At 39.8% G+C, this 23,851-nt stretch overlaps 1 protein-coding gene across 1 annotated transcript; it reads right to left on the bottom strand.

Annotated features, from left to right (window-relative positions):
* Window positions 1-3,507: 3,507 nt before the first annotated feature.
* On the bottom strand, window positions 3,508-5,295 carry LOC127079956 (pentatricopeptide repeat-containing protein At3g25210, mitochondrial). The gene has a single exon (XM_051020306.1). It carries the CDS (start codon window positions 5,289-5,291, stop codon window positions 4,122-4,124), a length of 1,170 nt encoding a protein of 389 aa, XP_050876263.1. The 5' UTR covers window positions 5,292-5,295; the 3' UTR covers window positions 3,508-4,121.
* Between the last annotated feature and the right edge of the window lie 18,556 nt (window positions 5,296-23,851).

Genomic DNA, 23,851 nt, shown 5'->3' with positions numbered 1-23,851 from the left:
AAGGTATTGGAGTTTAAATCGTACTAGAACCGTTCTCTTTCCTCATTTCTAAAAAAAAATTATAAAAGATTCAAACTAATTTTTTTTCCATCAATCAAATTCAAAGGTTCTTCAATCAACATCAAGTATATCCAGACATATAAGTCCAACTTGAATCTTTTATTTTCTCTATGAACAGAATCTATAATCAAATTAGTATTAACGAGGCCTTGTGTTCAAAGGTGCTTCACATAGACACGACATAGTCCTAAGATATAGTGAAATCTAACTTGGTAAACGAAATGTCTGCCCTGATTTAGTCTGTTCTACAAAAGCTCGCAATAAAATTGGATGAGACCGGCGAACATTTAAATTTAAAAATGTAAAAATTTTAAGTTAATGTCTGCACCGGATATGATGCAGAAGATGAAGACTCAAAACTTTGATATGTGACGTAAAAAAAAGTGAGGGTAAAATAAACTTATTCGGAAGGTCGGACCTATTTTGCCACCGTCATTGAGATCATGTGTCAACACAAGTTGAATAAGACAGAAATATTTTGTTTCTTCTGTTTTGTCCGGCATCATCTAACTGTACATGATGTATCATTAACCTTATGTCACTTTCTTTCTATGTGGTTAGGTCCAAAGTGTTCATCTACGGCAACCAACCTATTCAGGTACCCGAGTCACGAGTGGTACCTGAGGCACCAGTGCGACCTCCAACTGATGATGCTTCTGAGTCAGTGCCAAATCCGACTGCTGAGGTTGCTGAGCTTGAACCACCTCGGACATTTGGAGAAGACCCTATAGAGTTGTCACTACTGTCACTGTACCCGGATCATATTTCCAGACATATCTGGGACGGAGAGGTAACATTAGTTGAATTCATTCTTTTTAATTTATGTTTATTATTATATTATAATTTTCTGACACTGATTTATTTTTCTGCATGACTGTGATCCGCTGAAGTTTATTAACCACAAGCGAAAGATTACTAGCTTGCCTCAGCCTAATGACGGGTGGTTTCAGGCAACTTTGTCCCTATCTAAGATAAATAACTTGTGCACGATCGGTTGTATTACGGTCAATCATGGGATGCTTAATGCATTCGTGGAGAGATGGCACACCGAGACCTCGTCATTTTATCTCCCGCTTAGGAGATGATTATCACACTTGACGATGTGTCGTGTTTGATGTATCTTCCGATCAAGGGAAAATTTCTAGATCATGAGATGATTAGAAAAAGATGAGGTACTAGAGTTGATGGTAGACTATCTAGGACTTGACCTAGAAGCAGCCGTGAAGGAGTTGGAAAAAACCATAGGGACTCATGATAAGTTTGAATTTCTAAAAAAGATATATACATATGAGTTCCTTAGGGTAGAGCAGGCTATAGGTGATGACGAGCAAGTGGACTACATAGAGCGTATGCTATGAGAGGATACCTGATATATTTGGTTAGTACTACGATTTTTATGGACAAGAATGCCACTTAAACATATATTGTCTACCTACGGTACTTCGAGGACTTCGATTGAATCCATGAGTACAAATGGGGAGCCACTTGTTTGGTTTACTTGTACTCAAAGTTATCATAGGAATATATGTGGAAGACGAAGTAGGTCACATGCAGCATCACACTACTGACGATAATATTTATTGGTCTTGTAATGTTTTTGTGTCATTTTCATTACATTTTTGGAACGTCCTTACTGATGATTCGTTTGTTCCAACACTTTTCAGACTTGGATCCTTCAGGACTTCCCGCGCATCTCCGGCTAGGTGTGTGTACCGACTTACACTGAGGATATGCCGTGTGCATCTGCATTTTCCCGGCTCAGAGGAAACCAGGCGATATAGTCGTTTATAGTGTATCTTGGTCGCTTGGTTGCCGAGGATATGCAATTCAACAACTATGTCTATCACCGTGAGACGCGACCATTTGACGACCTAGTGTTATACCTTGGATAGTTGGCTTACGGCTCACGTCTCACATTTCCTCATTTGTCTGAGCGCATCATGCGGCAGTTCAGATATACTCAGACTATTCTCAGACACCCTGTTGTCTTTGTTTCTCTTGTTATGACACGTAGAGATATGGATTTCATGTTTGATGATTATCTTAGTCATCTGGTATCGGAGGAAGCACGGAGTATCATAGCTGAGAGCGACTGGAGCTACGTCGACAGACACATCAGGTGGTTCTTCAGGGTGTCACATTTGTATATGATGCAGGTTGCTTTAGGAGATCCATCGATGTCAGCTCATCAGGAGATACTAGAGGAGGAGGAGGGATAATTAGATCATGCTCATGATGTTTTGCCTAGATATGGTCGCATAGTGGAGATTGCACGGGTAAGCATTGACAGAGGTATCTTCCCTTATGGATTTGAGGTGAGACAGGTCCTATATGCTATTATGACAAAGGCACGAAAGACACTGATGTACAGCAGGACGGAGGTAGTGGACGCCAAGGAGCACGAGGAGGCAGAGGAGTTATAGTCTAACATACACATTAGTATATAGTAGTTGTACTTTGGATCCATCATGGATTATATTTTATTTTCACTTCATTCTACTTTATCGTATATTTTGACTTTATTTATGTCATTTTTGGACCATCTTAATTTATATATGTCGTTTTTTGCATATCAAATGTATGATTTAAATCTCATGACATATAAAACAAACATAATCTAGAATTCTAAACCGTTATGATAGGGTATGAAGATGCATCTACATCAACTCTAAATGGAGATGCATCTCCGGAATAATAAACATGTAAAATATCTTTCAGATTAAAATGCATGGTGTATGTTTAAAATATTTCGAAAAATCATCTCCGTATCAATTAACGTTTTGATTTAAAACAATGTACGTCCGAAATACGTCCGAAATTGGATCTTCAAAATCTAAGTGGCAATTTCGATTTTCCGTAATATTTTTCTATCCTATAGAATACCATAAAAAATTCTCTTCAAAGATTAGACCGTGTTGGTCCCAAAACAAACCAACAAATAAAAATTCTGAAGTTTCCACTGGACCGAATTTTGTACATCCCTGGGCACTTGCGCCAAAGGTTACCTTTGTTTTACAAATTAAAGAAGAAAAAAAGTCTTTCCACTGTACATGCAAGAATATTCCAACAGGTAACAATTGAAAGAATATTTATACAACTATCAATTTACATAATCAACAATCCGTTTAACACATAAATTTATTAAACATGAGCTGCCAGGTTTGGAGACATGAAGACAATCCCGTTCCTACGTGAAAATTGAGTTATCTTGAAAAAAAAATTCTAGATTGAGAAAATGGCATTCGTATTGGAACAGAGTTTTTGAAGATACAAACTTGAAAAACAAGGCACTTAAATTAGCTTTAGGAGCTCTGTCATCACCATCATCATGTGGAACTGCTATCTAATTCAATGATAAAGATATCATCTATATAAATATGTCAACTTAATCGCGATATAACCGATAAACTATTGGAATAGCACAACATATAACTTAACAGCAACAAATAAACATTGTAAAGAGAAACAAAATTCCATTAGTAAATAAATATGATCACTACATTTTGGTAAATATTTATTTATTCAGAATACACAAGATCCTGCCGAGTCGATTGTTACACAATGAAATTCCTCCCATATTCCATCAAGATTAACGTTAAGACATACCGATAGACAAATGTTACGACTACAAAACTTTCAGCTAAGCTTTATTGCAGTTAAATTCAGCTGGAATACTAAAAACCAGATGACTATTGTGTTGCTTTAGCTTGTTATAAGATATCATAAGATGCTCATCTAGCAAACTATCCACAAGCAATTTCACCAAGTGTAAATTACATGCCTGTTTTTGCTCCAACTGTGGAATCATGTGGCCTCACAGAGCTGAGGTTATATAACATCCTGTTATTAGTAACCCTTTCAACCAAAAAAGGAGCTTCGTGATATCATCATCAGCATTTGCGTCTGATCATACCTTTAACAGGATTCATCAGAATTCTCCAAATCAGCCTCTACCACTACCAAGCAATAGATGGTTCTGAATGAAGTTCAACTCGGAGAAAAAATAACACTGTAACCACATCGTCGGAACAAGGGCATGAAGACAATTAGTACAAAATCTTCTAATCCCTGCACACAAACCGCAAATCATCGAATAGAATCTTATACATCTTCTCATTCATGTAAACATCTCTCTTCTTACATTCATCAAGCAATTCAAAAGCATCATCAACCCTCCCTTCGCGACACAATCCTTCCAAAACAGTCTTATAAGTAAGATGATCCGGTGACCTAGAATTACTCAACATATCAAACATAACCTCAACAGCATCCTCAAATCTCCTCTCCAAAGCAAGACTACAAACAATAATCACATAAGTACTAGTACTAGGAACCAAACACTTAACTCTCATTTCCTTATAAAATCCAAACCCCTGTTCCACCCTCCCTTTCTCACACAAACCCTTAGCAATATAACTATAACTATAACCATTAGGCTCACAATCATACAAGCCCATTTCGCGAAAAACCCTAATAGCTTCGTCGAGTTCCAAACACTTAGAATAAGCTTTAATAATCATATTCAAGACAAAAGTATCAGGTATAACACCAGAAGTCTTCATCTGCTTGGTTAAAGACCGAACAGAATGCAGATAAACATAACAAACGTTTAATTTATTGAATCTTCGAAGAAGCGAGTTGAAGAGTAAAGTATAGGTTTCGAGATTAGGTTTACAGTCTTGTGAGTTTAACATTTTGTTGTAGACGTCGAATGCGCGGTTGAAAAGGAACTTGCGGGAACAGCAGAAGCGGATGATGGAATTGTAGAGAGGGAGAGTGGGGTCGCAGGCGCCGGCGATGACTTCTTCGACTAGGGTTTCGGCTTGTTGGTAGCGGCGAGAGGCGGTGAGGTGTTTGATGATGGTGAGGTAGGTGAGGTGGGTGTGTTTGTAGGAGCGTTGTTGGGAGGTCCAACGGAAAATGTCGAGGGCGAGGTCGGGGTCGGATTGGGAGGTTAAGGCGTTGTTGACGTCGGAAGGGGTGAAACCGGGTTTGAGATGGTTGACCCATGTTTCGAATTGTTTTTCGAGGGGGGTTTTGGATGGGGATTGGAATGTTGGAATGGTGGTGGTGGAGAAGAGATAGGTGGAATGAAGAATGGGTAGAGTGAGAAAGCGTTTTTTGGTGATGATGGCCATGGCCATCGCCATGTTTGATTGATTTTTGATATGAATGAAAGGCTCGGAGCAGAATCTCCGAAACCCTTTCTCAGCTAACACTGCCCCTTTCATTATCATAATTCTTTCATTATTATATTTTATTTTTTTATTTTTATTTTCTACTACTTTAATTATTTATATTTAAAATTAAATTAAACTAAATTAAAGACTTTAAAAAGTATAACAAAGTTTGAATGAATCGATTAGACTCGTATTTATATCCATATGTGTTTGTCAAAAAAAAATTAAGTTAAAATGTTTTGCCTCTATATGTTTTGTGTTGGGGAGATTATGTATTGATGTACATATAGGAATCTAAAACTTAAAAATATGGGTAAGCTCGAGTGTGTTATAGTAAATATTACATCCAATTTAAGGTTGGTATACTAATTTGATTATGGCAGCTCAACCTCGAGTAACAATTTTGACGGTTCAGATAGAGAGTTAGAAGCTGAAATAACTATTATAGTTGTTAAGGTTGTTATTGTTAGATAGGGGAACAATACTGATAAATGGTTAAGGCAACTGTTACAACAGTTAAAAACATGATATGGAACAACATTGATTAATCGATATAAAAGTAGTAACAACCAGAGAGTTAGAGAGTTGGAGTTGATTGAGAGATTGTGATATAATTGGGAAGAAGAAGATATGAAGTGGGTAGGCAAACATTAAAATATATTTAGGCTTGACTGAGTCCGCAATTGGTAGAGTTACATACAATATACATTTCTCCAATACAATTTTGGACATAGATAATTCTGTTGGGCCCAAATAAAGGTAACTCATGAGAAAGCAACAAAGTACACGTAAATTAACGCAGGGCGAGTGTAACACCTTAAAACCCTCATTCGAAATCATATGAAATAGGTCAATTATAAACAACTATTTCATATAGGATTGCACACAAACTATACATTCAACATGCTCTATAACACTTATTAAAATAAAATATTTAGTTTAAAACACATGTCATCACATGCTCGCCTTTACTTAGGCTCATCGCAACAAAATTAATCATTAAAAACAACCACCCAATCAAATAAGTTCAAATATAACTTTTATTTAGCATTAAACACAACAGGGCAATATGCCTTTAACATCAAAACAACTAAAAACCAGGAGTTGTAACATTTAATCTTTCAACAATAACGCAAAATAAAACATAACATGATGTTTTCTCGCCAAGTGTTACTGATCAGAACAACAATAGTCTAAAAGCACATAAAATTGGGAAAGAATAATAGCATTAACGCCATCCTACAGCTCTAAAGCAACTATTCATCTACTTGTTTGTCTATACCCCAAGAAAGTGCACATAACACCAAAACAATACAAAGAGGTGAGAATAAATTCAAAATATATAATAGTGCAAAAGAATGCAAGTTGGCTAAAGGCAAAACATCATCGTTAATACATTTTAATCACATAAATCAATACAACAATTACTCAACAACGCCCAAAACAACTCATGTGCAACACATTTATGCAATGCAATGCAACAACAACTCAACTCATGCATGTGATACCAACTCAACAAAAGGTTTTTCATACGAACCAGGTCCCAACATCTGAGCCCCGAGCCCTAACATCTGAGCTTAGGACAAGTCACTAGTCCTAACATCTGAACTTTTAACTCACATTTTTCATAACAACGACAACATATGATACAATATAATGCGCAACCACAACAACTCAAGAACAGATTTACAGTTCCACATCTAATTGTAAATAACAACATCAAAGTAATTCCCACAATTGGACTACTTACCACAATCTCAGTCTATGATCATCATCAACACAATGCAACCCATTAGATTAATCAAACAAATCAATTAATCATCTAATATTTATCAAATCACATCAAACAACAGGCAAACATCGACCACTCGACAAACTACACCAAAAATCCAACTTAGTAGGTCAAAACACACCCACTGACACGATGACGGGTAGCCCATCACTTGGGTGACGCTCACTATCACCCTTTTCCCTTAATTGTCACCCATGTGACGATCAACAAGGATCAACGCTTGCCTGAAGACCATGACGGTCTCCCCTAGGGGTGTACGTGGACCATTTTGGTTTGGGTTTTGTCAAACTCAATATCCAATTCATATAGGACACTCTGATTTGGGTTAGGTAAAATAATCACCCGTTACACCAATTGGTCGGTTTGGCAAACCCATTAATTCCCGGGTTGGGTTGGATAGTGAATTACCTAAATAAATTTTCTTTTTGTATTAATATTAAATGACAAAATGTTGAGTCATCATATTTTTTCATAAAAATTACTCAACATTTATATTTTCTTAAAAAAATTAGATAAATTATTTTTACTATCTTTTAGCATCATAAAATAATAAATGATATTGTCATACCCCAAAATTTGCCCATTTATATTTCAAGACATTTTTCAAGGCATTCCGACTCATTTTCATGACACTGATCTTACGGGAACAAAGGCCCAGCTCGCGAATGACCCAAACTGACCTATTCGCTACACGCTCGCCTAGTGATAACATGAAAGTGGTTTATTTGAAAGCACAAGTAAAAATGGAGGAGAAGAGGTGCAAAAAGGAGAGAAAACGAACCGAATAGCAAAGCCCAGCCCAAAGCGCAAGCCACAAATGCTGTGCTTGTGACGGACGTCACGGAGGGCGTGACGAGCGTCACGCAAAGCAGCCTTGTGACGGACGTCACACATGGTGTGACAAGCGTCACACCACTACCCTACTTTTTGGGCGCACGTAACGCCTCAGAGACTTGAAGAGACGTTGAGGAGTGTCATACGGTGAACTGGACTTTTTTGTGGTTTTAATCGCAATGTCGCGGTTAGCAAGAGTCGCCACCGACTTTTCTTTTATCCAATAAGGAAAGGTGGAAAAGAACAGGAAAGACCTTAATTTAGATTTTGGGTTCGGGAGGTACATTATACAAAGGGAAGGTGTTAGCACCCTTTGTATCCATGGTTATCCATGGGCTCTTAATTGCTCGATCACTTATATTATTTTTGTCTAAAAAAGTGTTTGTGAATTGTTTGGAAAATTATTTTGAAATGATTCTTGTATGAATGTATACAAAGTGGTTATCCCGTTTTAGTTTTGAAAATTGTTTAGAAAAATATAACTCGGTAATGATTCTAGTATGAATGTATACCAAGTGGTGATTTTCTAAAGGCATTTTGAAAGGTGTGGGGTGCAAAAAAATGTTTTAAGTTGTGAGCCAGCAATTAAGAGTTATACCGACCCAAGGTCTTTACGGGCATTTCCTATCCTTATGAGGGTAAAACTGTCCTTATTATTGAGAAATAAGTAGTTTTATCCTTTGGATGTAAAAGGGTCATCGTAGGGTCATCGATTGGTCATTGAAGGCAACAGTTATGAGGATACCTTAGCATTCGAAGGGACTATCATCATTTAACCGTAGGCAACATCGGAGGGTCATCGAGGGACAAAGTTGTATATTCGAAGGCAACATCCGAGGGACTATAATTTATTTTATGATGATTTAACCGAAGGGTCTTTGCTAAGGGTATCCCCACGTTCGCGGGACATGACCGTAATATCGTAATCGTAAGGCAACAAAGAGAGGTCCAAGATCACTTATTCAAAGGCAAAGTTTTACAATTAATTATATAATTAGGATGAAACTCCACATTAAAATTATTAAAAATAATATATTAAAAAAATTAATACATTAGAAATTAATACATTAAAAAATTATTTTAGGGTGAAACTCCACAAGGGTATCCCACAAATAAAGTGGAATACCTAGCCAATAACCTTTTCCTGGGATATGTGAACCTTTACGAAACTCAAAAACAAGAAACATGTCAGAACACCAAATCAGGGTGCAATCGAAGATTACACCGGAGAAATATCACAACAATAAATAGGATAGGATAAATAATGCATGGCTATGATAAAAACATAAAAAAAACAGACTAGAAGAATCAGGTACTGTCTCGTTCGCCTCTGCCTCGCCTAGCGAAGGCCACGGATTTTGAATTTGAAAACAGCCCCATGTTAGGAACTTTGAATTTTATGGCATTTTATCACAGGAATAACATGGTCAAACATTCAGGGTATTCAGGCATATTTAAATTCCCATACGAAAGCAAATTATATATCAACATTTAATCATGATGCATTATATATGTAGATATGGCCAATTGAAAGTATAAACAATAGAGATACGCAAACCTGTTTGCCAATTCAAGGTTGAAGGGATTGACCACTTGTAGTATCGGAATAAGTTAGGCAGCGGGAATTGGACGGCGATGGCTTCGGTGCAGATGGGCTGCCTTCAGGGTTTCTTTACTCTGAATTCTCCGGGTAGGCAGGGTTCCTATGCCAAAGTTTCTATCCGTCCTTCTCTGTTCTCTCTCTTTCTTTTTCCTCAAGGTTTTGTTCCAAGGAAACCTCAGAGTGTTTTGCTTCTCTTCCTTCTTTCTCCAGTAAATCTCCCAGTGTAAACTCCAAGTCTAACTCCCCTACTGAAACTTCAGTATTTATAGACTAATTTCGTGGGTAATGGGCTTGGAATAAGGGAGACCCAAGTCCAAAATAATTTGTTATATTTTATTTATTTATTTATTTTAATTATTTAATTAATTAATTAATTAATTAATTAATTAAAAAAAAATTCTCTTTTTTTTTTTTTTTTTTTTTTTTTTTTTTTTTTTTTTTTTTTTTAGGAAAAATGATGGGTAATTTTTGGGGTATGACAGCTGCCCCTGTTCAATATTCTTGAACCGAGAGAGTTAGGATGGCGTGTATGCCATTCGTGGTCTGGAGGTGGAAGATTATTGAACACTAGAATGCCCCAAAAATTTGCACTTGAGAATCGACAGTTGGTCTTGATGGAGATGGGCTTAAAGATGTCATCCGGGAGGTTTGATGACGAAAGCTTCAGATCGCGCCGTATATTAGGCCAATTTGAAGACATGGGTGCCACACTGGGTCGTACGTTAGACCGTATAATGAGTCATCCATTAGGCTGCCGACTTCGCTGGGGAGTCGGAGTGTGTCATATGCTGTTGAGGATAAAGGGTCAGAATGGACCATACGCTAGATCGTATCTGAGTTGCAGAATGAGCCGTACGTTAGGCTGAATCTGATGACGAAAGGGGTAGTCGTACGTTAGACTACACTTCAGAAATGTACCGTATGTTAGGTAGCATCTGAGGGGATGGACATCCGAACGGGTCGTACGTTAGACCGTCGCAGAATGAGTCGTCTGTTAGGCCGCATCTGATGATGAAAGCGGTAGTCGTACGCCAGACTACACTTCAGAAATGTACCGTACGTTAGGTAGCATCTGAGGGTTGTAAGATCCAAACGGGTCGTACGTTAGACCGCGTTGGGGTTGTTGAAGTTCAGAATGGATCGTACGTTAGATCGTATCCGAGTTGTAGAATGAGCCGTCCGTTAGGCTGCATCTGAAAAAGAAAGTAGTCGTACGCTAGACTACACCCCTGAATGTACCGTACGCTAGGCAGTATCTGAGGATTTGAAGGTCCAAATGGGTCGTACGTTAGACCGCATTGGAGTTGCTGAAGAAGTCATATGTTGGGCTGAATCAGAATGAACCGTACGTTAGGCTGTATCTGATAACCTGTATATGTTGTACTTGCAATAAATGTCTGGGATGGGCTTAAAGATGCCATCGTTAGGAGGATATCGAAGTGTTGTCATAATGAATGTTCCCATGAACTGTATTTGAAATATGTATCTGAATCTTGAATGTGATTGATAAAGGTGTCTGTCTGAATGAACCTTCTACTTTGACTATATCAGGAGGATAATTAACCTGCAAAGAAAAAGTTAGCTTCATGCTATGTCATGATGCATGAGATGTTTCGTGTTATGCTAAAATAAATGTGAATGTTGTATGCATGCGTATGCTGTGAAAGGATGTAATGAATGAGTTATGCGTATGAGAAGTTCTGCTTGGGGACTCTACTGGGGAAAATAAATCCCCATCTACTGATTTGAGACATTTTTGTCGATGACCCTTTCTCGGCTGGGGATGCTTGATTTCTGTCTGATGGTGGAAATATTCAACAGAGCCTGGCTGGGGATGGATGAGATGATCAATCTGTCTGGTGACGCCGACCTCTGTTGGGGAGTAACTGGCTGTGCCTGGGGATACTGCCATTTTCTGAGGAAAAAAAAGGCTTGCTGGGGAAGAGAATTGGTAGCGGATTCATTGGAAGCATGATTAGACCTTTTCCTTGATCCTGAAGTCGGGTAGTAATTGCTATTGCTATTCTATGCATGTATTTTTGGTAAACATCAGTCATATTCAGATGCACATATTAATTCAAATTAAATCAATGGACATTTACGCAACCAAAACAGAAAAGTAAAAACAAAAGCATCTTTTTTTTGAAAGAGGGTTGTATTGATTTTGAAAGGAGGCCTATAAACAGGCAATTTGTGTACAAGGAGACAGAAATCCTAGTAAGAGGAAATTGTCGAAAACAAAGAGAAAGCTATGTGGAAGAAGTCCTATTGATTTTAAGCCTACTACTGTCATTATGTCTTCGAGCATCTCATCCCTTGCTGTCGGATAGAAGTGATTGGCTTGGTCAGTCCCTCGAACTTGGATGAAAGTTGACTGAGAACGGGACATAGTCATACGCTTTAATCCCTAATTTTTGCCTGGACCGCCTTTTCAGGTTTTCAGTCCACCAGGATACCCTTTTTTGCCCAAGCCGCCTTTTCAGGTTTTCGACTTGCCGGTGTACATTTTTTTTTATATATCCCTAATTTTTGCCCGAACCCTTTTGGTTCGCCGGGATGCCCTTACTTTTGCCTAGATACGTCGATCTAGCGGGTCTCTTTTATGCGTAGTATTTTTTAACTATGTCCGCGTTCACGGGATGTGGGAAGTCTTCACCATCCATAGTAGCGAGTATCATGGCTTCACCAGAGAATACCTTCTTAACCACAAATGGCCCTTCGTATGTGGGAGTCCATTTGCCTCTGGGATCACCTTGTGGTAGAATGATACGCTTGATCACCAAGTCGCCAAGTTGGTACACCTGTCTCTTAACTCTTTTGTTAAATGCCTGGGTCATGCATTTCTGATATATCTGCCCATGACAAACAGCCGCAAGTCTCTTCTCATCAATCAGATTTATCTGATCGAGTCGAGTCTGAATCCATTCATCTTCATCTAAGCCCGCCTCTTTCATGATTCTTAGAGAGGGAATCTGAACTTCCACTAGTAAGATGGCTTCCATTCCATAGACTAAAGAGAACGGAGTTTCCCCTGTCGTAGTGCGCACTGAAGTGCGATAACCATAAAGAGCAAAGGGTAACATCTCATGCCAGTCTTTGTATGTTACTGTCATATTCTTGATATTGTTAGCAGTCTCCACGGCGCCGTTCGTCTTTGGCCGGTACGGAGAAGAGTTATGGTGTTTTATTTTGAACTGCATGCAGAGTTCAGTTTAGTACCATTGTCAGTGATAACTCTTTCAGGAGACATCAGGTTTCTCGAATGTATATTTGATAAGATCCATCTTAGAAATCAATAAAGTGGTATGATTCAACATATACTGTCTTAGTCGGCGAGCAGCCCAAGCCAAAGCGCAGCAAGCTTTCTCGAGCTGTGAGTATCTTGTTTCACAGTCGGTACCTTTTGCTAAGGCAGTGTATGACATGCTCTTTTCGACCAGACTCGTAATGTTGCCCCAGCACACCCTATTGAATTTTCTAACACGGTCAAATACATAGTTAGAGGTCTTCCTTCAACTGGTAGCATCAGAATTGGAGGTTCCTGGAGATATTTCTTGATTTTGTTATTCATCATTCCATACCATCTCTTGATTTTTCCTTTTTAGTAATTTGAAGATGGATTTGCAGGTAGCAGTCAAGTGTGGAATGAATCGGGCAATGTAACTCAAGTGTCCCAAGAAACCTCTGACTTCTTTCTTGTCTATTTCAGTACCCAGATTTACAATTTCAATTGATTCCTCATGCGGCTGTATGGTCTTTTCTTCTTGTAGTAACAGTCTGGCAAGTTCTCCAGGGACTTCACAATCTTCCTCACTTCCATCCTCGGCTTGGTAGATCGGATTTTCAAAGTCATAATGAACAGTAGCAGAGTCATTACCAACAGGATCCAGAGTGGATATGGATCGGCAAATTGTTACGTGAGTGTGTGCAAGAAACATAGCTTGTTTGAAAAATGACAGGAAAGATAAAGAGCGCAATATTTGAATGCAAAAAGTCCATTGATCTATTGAATATGAATATGCTTATGAAAATGACAAACCCCTAACAAATTAGCCATTGTGCCTCGGGCATAGACACAATGCTTTAAGAAGTTTGATTGTAAAAGAAAATTAAAATTTGCAATTCTAGAATAAACAATAACAATTACTCCTGACTAAAGGAAATCGGGATAATGTCTTCAGTCTTCCAATTGTTGAGTCCGTCACCAATTGTTGGGAAAATCCAGCTATCCAAGTCGCAATCACTATCAGCATCTTCCATAGCATTAATCTGATTTTTGACTATCTTTCCAGAGTTAAACCCCAGGCCAGCTTTATCAGACTTGTACGGTACATTGATCAGTTGACCCCAACCAGCACGATCACCATTTTCAATCGCGGCTTGAGCATCTTTCAGAGAGATCATGACAGGGGGAGCACGAACAACCTTGGGCACAAGGGGAGTTGGCTTAAGGACAGGACTGGGTGGAGGAACCACTTCAAATGACTGAGAAGGAGTCTCAAAGAATTCACCATCCATCTCGACGTATTTGAAGGCTTGCACACTGTCGCATCACGCGAAAAACCGGCGGGAAAAGAAGAACAACAGAGCCGCCACCGTGCGTTATTTATCCCAAAAGAGGGAAAGGAAACGCTCAGAGTAAACCTGGAAAGAACATGGTCCCGCGACCAAAGAGAATGGGTTCGGGAGTCGGTTATGCGAAGGGAAGGTATTAGCACCCCTACGCATCCGTCGTACTCGACGGGATCCACGCACAATAGGAAGGAAAATGGTTGCTAAACACTACTCACACTCACACACACACTGGCTGAAAGAGACACAAGAAACTGACTGAAACTGACTCGGCAGGATATCGCATCCTGGGCCTACTTAGTCTATCAGGCATAGACATCAGAGTCGAAGTAGTTCGGACTGGGGAAACAACACATGCTCGCTAGGATATCGCATCCTATGCATACGTATCTTCTCGGACGAGAGAAGAATCAGAGCATTCGTAGCTCGGCTGACACGCACACAAACAAACACAAACAAAGGCAAACGTGGAGCCTGAATGCCAATCACTGGACTTACATCAGCATCCGAACCAAACACACGCACACTGGAACCCAAATGCCACTCGATGGTCTTACATCGACTTCCAAGCACACAACAACATAACAAGTTAATAGGGAGTCGGGGACTCGAGCCTATAACTGTCAAGCACACACTCAAACAAACAGACAACAAATTGCTAAGGAGTCAGGCACTCGAGCCTAGCAACTGTCAAACAACACACACAAAAAAGAAAAAGGGCGCCCGGAGAGATCAGCTCAATCTCCTGCCTACATACTTCATCTGGTATGAAGATCAGGGCGATGTAGTTCCCCTACAGAGGGATAAAGGACTAGCCTAACCAGATAACAGAGGGAGACACAACTAGGGAGACTATGACTCGAGCCTAGATGTTATCATGCAAAATCATCCCTAAGTTAAGGTTTCTAGCTAACTGGCACAGGGAGCCAGCCTATCCTAGTCATGACTTTGCACAGGAAGCAAGCCACACACACACTTAACTTGCACAGGAAGCAAGCCAAGCAAAACCTAACTTGCACAGGAAGCAAGTCTAAACTAACCCTAACTTGCACAGGAAGCAAGTCAAACAATCCTAACTTGCACAGGAAGCAAGTCAAACAATCCTACAAGCACAGATAGCACACACTACACACAAGCAAGGGGCTCAAACAAGGCTAGGTTTTAGTCGAGGGGTCATATCAACCTCAACAAACAAACCTCTGGAACTGGGTGAATGTGCTCTTAACCTTGCCATTGAGGGGCTAAGGTGAAGCAGATGAAAGGTGAGTGAAGATAAGACTTCACAGCTCTTATCCCTGGCCTGGGAGAGCTCAAGACAAGAATGTGTGGGTTCAGAAAGTGGGAACCCTTCTACACATTTGATACTGACTCAACTGTACAATTGTACAAGATCTTGGGTTTGTATCTGCAATGCATCAACACAGTGGTGTGAGCAAAGCAGATGACACACTGAATAGCAGGGGATAGGTTGCTTATCCCTTGGGTTCTGCCAATTGCCTCTTCACTTAGGAGGTCTTTGACTCTATGCAAGGACAAAATTAAACATCCACAAACATTGCCTCTTAAGGAGGACTTCAGACAGTTGCCTGGCCAAGTAACAGACCAGGTCTTCCAGACTACATGAAGATTAGAAATATACCTCAATGCAAATTGCTTATACAAGCAAAGCAAAGCAAAAAGTTCACAAGGAACTAAGCAACTAAAAGCACCTGAAACAGTCAAGCAGATGTTAGTATGCAACTTCAAACAAAGCAAGAAGAAACAGAGGTCAACAGTTAATTAGAGGCCAAATGGATGTGCAAGGCACAAGGCTTAAGGCATGTGAGCCAAGCCACCTACAAAACAAACAATTTAGACAATGATTTTTAAGCAAGCTCAATCAAAAGAATTGGTCTCAATGGCCATTTGATGGTCAACCTGAAAACACAAGCTCAAAGGTGAGTAACAGGACCTCTAGGACAAGCCTAGGGTCAAAAAATGAATGGGAAAGTCAAAACAGCAAAGGGCAAGCATCCAAAATCATGTTCAAACCATTAAGAAACACAACCAATTGGGTTCACATTCATATCAATCATCATCATCATTTCATGAACCATTTAGGTCAAAGTATAGCAAACAGAAGCTCATAGGAGTCAACAGCAAGACTTAACTCAAAAGCAATCTTAAACATTTCCAAAAATCATCAAATAAATCATGATAAACCACAACCCATAGCATGGTAAGCATGTCAAATTTCATCTCATTTGGACAAGTGGAAGGCAGTCAATGAAAATCAGAAAGTCAAAGCCATTTTGAACATGCTCAATGAAGTCAACCAAACATGCATAAACTTAGAAAAATCATAAATCAGAGATGGTGTATGATAAATGAATGGGACTAAAACCATGGCAAAGCTTAGGATGTCTAGTTATCTCATGTCAAATTTCATGTCCATCTAATAAAGTATGAGAATTTCACAAATGAAATGGGAACATGTGTCACACAAAGTCAACATTTGACTAGCCAGGGGAGAAAATCTCAAACAATTAGGAAATGTCACAAATAATTCCAAGAAAATTCACATGTAAACTAGACATACAAGAGTAGGTTCATGCAAAAAATCAGATCAATTGGAGGTCAAGAAGCATGGTAATGAAAATCATGAAGTTGGACATCAATGGTGTGACACAAATTGTCACACCCTAATTCAAAAATTCATATCTCACAAACCAGCAATGATAAATTCACAAACTCTACACCAAAATCACCATGAGTGTGTCTAGTTTAAGCACAAAAAATTTGGGAGCCATTGGATAAAGTATCACCATTTCACAAATGTTTTGGCAAAGTGTACAAAAATTGGTCACGTGTCACAAACCCTAACACCAATTAAAATCCATTGATCACAAAATTCTGGAAAAATAATGATAAAAAAGTAGAGACCATGAGGAACGCAATGCAAAAAATCCCATTCAAATTGGATTAAAATTGAAGCACTTATGATTTTTGTAAGATGGATGAATCAAAGTGAAATAATTGGAAAAAGAAATAACTTGTTTCAATGTGTCACATGCCACGAATGGCATTTTTGTAAATAATCCATCCACTAATCAAAACGACCGTGTTTTGGTCCAGGAAATGAAATGAGCTGATTGGCTGTGAGGGATTTGGGAATAGTAAAGCCCTGCACACGTGAAAATGAAGCAGAAAAATCTGGGCAGCTAGGGTTTTGGCACTGTAGCATTCATCATCATTCAAATCATGAAGAACACAATCACCCAGAAAACATGGATGCGCATACCCTCGTGGCCGTTGAACAACACTCATGCACAATATAACATCCATTTTTGTTAAAACATTATATGTATCATGAATCGAGCCAAAGAAGTTTTGTCATCAGAACTTCAAAACAACATAACTTTAAAAATATCTAACCATTTTCAAAACCACAAATATTGTCAAGCTCAGCATAGAAAGATCTTTTGAAAGCATGTGTTGGTTTAGCAAAAAGAAGAAGTCGAATCCTTACCAGTTCTGAAGAACAGTTGGGATTCAGTTGCTATTTTGTGTGCTTAGCTTGAAACAGTTGTGTTAGAACCCTCCCAATGATGAATGATGCAGATGCTTTGGCTCAGGAATGTGGGAAAATGCTTCAATCATGGACTGTCATGGATGGAGGGTGAAGAAAAACAGTCATGGAAAATGACCCTCCAGTTGGGGAATGCTGATAAAAACCAGTTCAAAATGTTGTATAGATGTAGTATTAAGCAAGGCCGGGTTCAGTTCTTTGAGAGTTTTTGACTGCTCTTTGAGAAATGGCCAAGAATGAGAATTTTTAGAGCATGAGTTTTCTGTGGTTTTTGGCTGCTACTGCTGATTTCTTTTGACAGAAAATGGGGTTTTAATTTGCTGTTTGATGTTGCTTGGATGAAGAAAACCAATAAAGCTTGCTAGGGTTACTTGAGGTTTTGGAGCATTTTTTGAGAAAATGGCCAAGAATGAAGCCTTTTTGTGAATGAGATGAACCAAAACTTTTTTTTGCTGATATCTTGTGTCTGCTTCCAGTGTTTCACATGACAGAAAATGGTGCACAAAATCTGCTGTTGAGAGGTACAAAGCATGGTTCATGAAAGTATGGATAGATATGGTGAAAGTGTACTTGCTTTCCAAACTTCAAGCAAACTAGCATGGGCTACATGTACTACATAGAATGGGCTTGCAAACATGACCAAAACCAAATTTCTGAGCTATTTTGATTGTCCAAATGGAAAAAAAATGATTATATCAAAAAGTCAACCCTTGGTCAAACTTGAATTTAAATGAGACAAGTCAAAAAATGCCATTTTGATTGGTGAAGTTTTGGTACATGAAAGTTACATTTTTGGAAAGAGGGGATCAAATGTGACTTGTAGGAAAAAACCCCACCCAAATTGGCCAAATGGTTTGAGAGATATGGCCTTTTGAAGTTCCAAAATTTCTGAAATCGATTCGATCATAACTTGCCAACCATACATGGGAATTGAGTGTTCTTGGACTTTTTGGAAATGGGAGAACAAGATATTCAACTTTCATGTTGGGCAAAAATTCATTTGAAGCTTGTATCATGATGTAAGTTTGAGGATCAAGACTTTCCATTTTTGGTAAGTTTCAGTTACAGGTCCAGTTTCCATTTTTGGAAATTTCTGATCTGGCTTCAAATTCTTCCATGATGGTGTTTGACATGATATATGAGGCCTATTTGGACATGAATGAGACCTCTCAAACCAAATCCAACCATCAAAACCATAAAATCAACTACAGTTGACCAAGTTTGACTTTTAGGGTTTCTGACTGATTGTGCATTGACTGATGACTTCTGAACATTCAATCCTTGACCAAAACACTTCAAATGGGTCCCCAAGTCATGTGAACATGTTGGACCAACCCTAGGGCCTTGATTCCTTGAGAAACACCCTTGCTTGCTTGATTGATTGATCTCCTGACCAGTTTGACCTAATTTCTTGATTGGCTTGCACTTGAGGCAAAAGAGGCAATGCAATGCTATGCAATGGACCATGATATGCTATGACCTAATATGAAAATGTATGTACAATGATGGGTGCAAATTTGAGGTGCTACAGCTGCCCCTATTCAATCAGCTGGGAACCCGAATGGATGAGAGCAACGGCTGTCAGACTTTCAGGGTAAACAGGGATTGAATACCAAAGAACCGTAGAATTTGCACAATACAGGGATCCAACAATGGAAACGTCCACTGGGATTTGATTTTTATTACTGGGTATATATTTTGGTTTTTGTTTTCAAAGGGTACGGCCACATCCAGACATCGCAACGACGATGAATGGGAAAAGAAATCACAACTAGATGCCAACGGACAACTAGGAAAAACTCAACGTTTACCAAGACCAACGGAGAGGTAACCAGACATTAATGAATGACTGGAAGGGATACAACCATACGTCAACGGACGAAATGGGAAAAACTCGACGTTTACCAAGACCAACGGAGAGGTAAATCCACGTGGGGACAAGTACAACTAGACGTCATAGGACGAATAGGAAAAACTCGACGTTTATCGACACCAACGGAGAGGAGGAAACTCTACTGGGGAGAGTGAACACAACCAAATCATCAACGGATGATTGGGAAAAACTCGACGTTTACCAAGACCAACGGAGAGGAGAATACTTCTTCGATTTGAAAATCGGAAATTGGCCTGAACGCCATGAGCACATCGACCTGATCGTCGGAAACTCCTTCGGTCTGAATACCGGAAAATTGGCCTGAGTGCCACGAGTACATCGACCTGATCGTCGGAAACTCCTTCGGTCTGAATACCGGAAAATTGGCCTGAGTGCCACGAGTGCATCGACCTGATCGTCGGAAACTCCTTCGGTCTGAATACCGGAAAGACATAAGTACATCGACCTGATCGTCGGAAACTTCTTCGGTCTGAATACCGGAAAAACATAAGTACATCGACCTGATCGTCGGAAACTTCTTCGGTCTGAATACCGGAAAAACATAAGTACATCGACCTGATCGTCGGAAACTTCTTCGGTCTGAATACCGGAAAAACATAAGTACATCGACCTGATCGTCGGAAACTCCTTCGGTCTGAATACCGGAAAAACATAAGTACATCGACCTGATCGTCGGAAACTTCTTCGGTCTGAATACCGGAAAATTGGCCTGAGTGCCATGAGTGCATCGACCTGATCGTCGGAAACTCCTTCGGTCTGAATACCGGAAAAAACATAAGTACATCGACCTGATCGTCGGAAACTTCTTCGGTCTGAATACCGGAAAATTGGCCTGAGTGCCATGAGTGCATCGACCTGATCGTCGGAAACTCCTTCGGTCTGAATACCGGAAAAAACATGAGACATATTATCTATAGCCGTCAAAACGTAGATAATACACTCGCATGGAAGATTATCCATAACCGGGTTGTAGGTTGTTAAATGAATAATCGACCGAAAAGAAAGGCATCTGGGTACCAGACTAGGTATGCAAAAGATGACCAATCAAAAGAGGATAAAGTTGCTTATTCGGAGCAAGTATCCAAAAAGAAGGGGAAGACCCAATGGGGACAATACTGCTTGATCAAGGCGAGTATCCAGAGGAGAAAGAATGTCAATATCACGAACCGGATACTGATAACTGCAAAGAGGGGATTACATCTACCGGTTAGTAGGCAGAAAACCACGGAAAAGTAACCAGTCATCGATAGGATGAGCACAAAGGGTTAACTCCAACAAGGGGATGAAAGTGGGATTTTACAACTACCAGCTAGTAGGTAGAAAACCACAAAGATAGGACTTACAACTACCGGGTTGTAGGTAGAGGCCAACAAACGATCTGCTGAGAGACAGAGTGAGAAAAAAGGATTTACAACTACCGGGTAGTGGGTAGAAGACCGTAAAGAGAGGACTTACAGCTACCGGTTCGTAGGTAGAGGCCAACAAACAGAATGAACCACAAAGGTTACCTCTGCTAGGGGGTGAAAGTGGGATTTTACAACTACCGGCTTCTAGGTAGAAAACCACGACGATAGGACTTACAACTACCGGTTTGTAGGTAGATGCCCACAAATTCCGCTGAGGATAAGATGAATGAGTGCCAGTTGGTGAGCGACTATTCATTTATGCCCCAGGGAAGTACAGGAGACAGCCAACTGGAAGTCAATTTAGGATTGATCCAAAAGGCATACTGAAACAAGACTCATCCTAATGAGGAAAGAACTCAATAGGGAAAACCCATCCCGTGTAGGGAGGGAACGGAAACAACCGTCATCCACGAGGATGTATCTCAGTGGGGAAATGGCAGGAAAGGATAGACACTTTCTGCTTAAGGGGTTGGCTCTACATGGAGAGATCGGACACACCCATATCTGCTAGGGGAGAATCTACCGGAGAGATCTGTATCACCAAATAGCAGGAGGCAACAATCAACAGATACCCGGCGACAGCTGCAACATGAGTATCCAAATGCTATGATTATGCATGTATGCATTCTACCTAAAACGTATGATGAATGCTGACAAACAGACATGCTCAAACCACAGGTCCGGGAATCAACCGTCCGGAGAGAAAACCAAAGCCACCAAAGAGCAAAGAAAATCCACTGGGGACTGGGATATCAGGGAACACTTATCCTGCAGGGGAGGAAGAGCCACGAGAGGCTTCTGGAGGAATCGTCGGTCACAACCAGAGAACAGAGTTCAACATACAGGCGTACGCGCCACAACAACTCGTGATGAAAATCAGAGATACCGAGAAGCAACCAGATTTCTGATGAGAAATACAAAAGCATTGACAAAGCTCCTCGTGCAAACAACTCCGCTGAGGGATCTATCTGAGGGAATGCTATAGTACTGGGATATTGATCTACCAAATACTGAATCTTCAAAGAAAAACACCCACGTTGGGGGAGAGAGGAAGACTACTCTGCTGGAGAGGCGAAAGTTGCAGTCTTCAATAAACACTCTGCTAGGGGAGCTGCCCCACAATAATGTCCGAAACAGCAAACTTGCTGGGGATGCCCCACGATAGGGCTCAAACAGCACTCTACTGGGGATGCCCCACAATAAGTGCTAACGGGGATTTGGAGGAAGAATCTGTACTGCCGGGAACATGAAGATGAACAACTTCAAACAACACTGCGTCGTGCAAATTCACTGAGGAGAGACCATACGAGGTTCTGCAGGACAAAGATACAGTCATGCTCGAGATACGAACAATTGTCTTACCTGTTGGTAATCATACCACCCCCGGGAGAGCACCGTGGGTCTCCTAAGTATTCTTCCATCTTTGTGAATGTTCACTTTGTTTAAGAAAAAAAAAATTTTTTTGAAAAATTTGTTTATTTTGAAAAACAATGATACTTTATCAATTAAAACATGCAAAACGTTTGTTGAGTTGAAACAAATAAGAGTGCAAATAATTGGATAAAAGCTCAAATTGATGTGATGGAATGGTAGTCTGCAAAGGGAGAGACTCCATAGATCTGTGCAAGTTTGAAATCGGTGATGTATATTGGAGAGGGCTACATTGAACGTAATGACCTTTCCTCTACCATTCTGAATTTTCGATGTATTCAAAGCTTCAGTCAACGATGAATCGAGAATCCCTGACGGATGACAGATACAGAGCACAGTCTTGTCAAGATGCAGTTACTTGCCAAATCCCTAATTTTTGCCTAGATTGCCCCAGTGTGAGGTGATCAATCTAGCGGGATGCAAATCCCTTTTTTTTTCAATGTCTCTAACTTTTGCCTGGATCGCCCTTTCGGGTTTTCAATCCACCGAGACGCTCCTTTTTGCCTAAGTCGCCCTTTGGGGTGTTCGACTTAGCGAGCTTTTACTTTTTTTTGTTTTGTTTTAGGCGAAGTATTTCTTGACTGCGTCTGGAATTCACAGGACGAGTGAACTTCTTCATCCATTGTAGTAAGTGTTAAAGCATCGCCTGAAAAGGCTCTCTTGACAACGTTCGGACGTTTGTAGCTTGTGAAGTCCACTTGCCCCTGGAATCGGGTGCGAAAGACAAGACTTTCCTGAGCACGAGGTCGCCTTCTTGGAACACACGAGGATTGACCTTCTTGTCGAATACTTTCATCACTCTCTGCTGATATAACTGACCATGACACATGGCAGTTGATCTTTTCTTTTCGATCGAATTCAGCATCAGCCAACTTGGGACTTTGAGGGTGCTATTTTTTTTCTTTCTTTGTTTCTTTTTCTTTTGATTTGGATTTCTTTTGATTTGGTTTTGCACCCTCCTCTTTCTTTTTTCTTTTTTTTTTTTCTTTTTTTTTTGATGCCCCAGTTGGCTGTTCTGCTGATTCTCGAGATGCAGCTGAGTGATCTTCCTTTCTTGCTCAAGAAGTCGGGAAATCTCGTCAGGAATCCCTTCAACATCATCTTCTTCCGCTTCGAATACAGGGAATTCAAAATTGGGAGATGACGTCCGATCATTATGTTCAATGGGTTTGAGAAACAACCTGCATAATGATTTTGAGTATAAAAAGCACTTTGAAAATCAATACAATCGTTATGCAGATGAAAAGATTGCTTTTATTCTTGTTTTTTAGGGTTTTTTGTGATCACCAATTTCATGCAAAAAGCGAAAAGGGAAAATAAATGGAAAAACAAATGTTTAACATGAATTATTTGAATGAAAATATCATTGCACAAAATGTTGCCAACAATGTCATCACTTCTCCTTTTGGCATGGGAGAAGGGTTTTTAAACAAAGTGATTGTTACTCTGACTTATGAACAACTGTAGGAAAGCCCACAGTGACCCAATTGTGATAGATCCCACCGAGGATG

This window comes from Lathyrus oleraceus, chromosome 1 (assembly GCF_024323335.1).
Source record: "Lathyrus oleraceus cultivar Zhongwan6 chromosome 1, CAAS_Psat_ZW6_1.0, whole genome shotgun sequence".
In the NCBI taxonomy this organism is placed as follows: Eukaryota; Viridiplantae; Streptophyta; class Magnoliopsida; order Fabales; family Fabaceae; genus Lathyrus; species Lathyrus oleraceus.
This window is presented reverse-complemented; position numbering and strand designations above follow the sequence as displayed.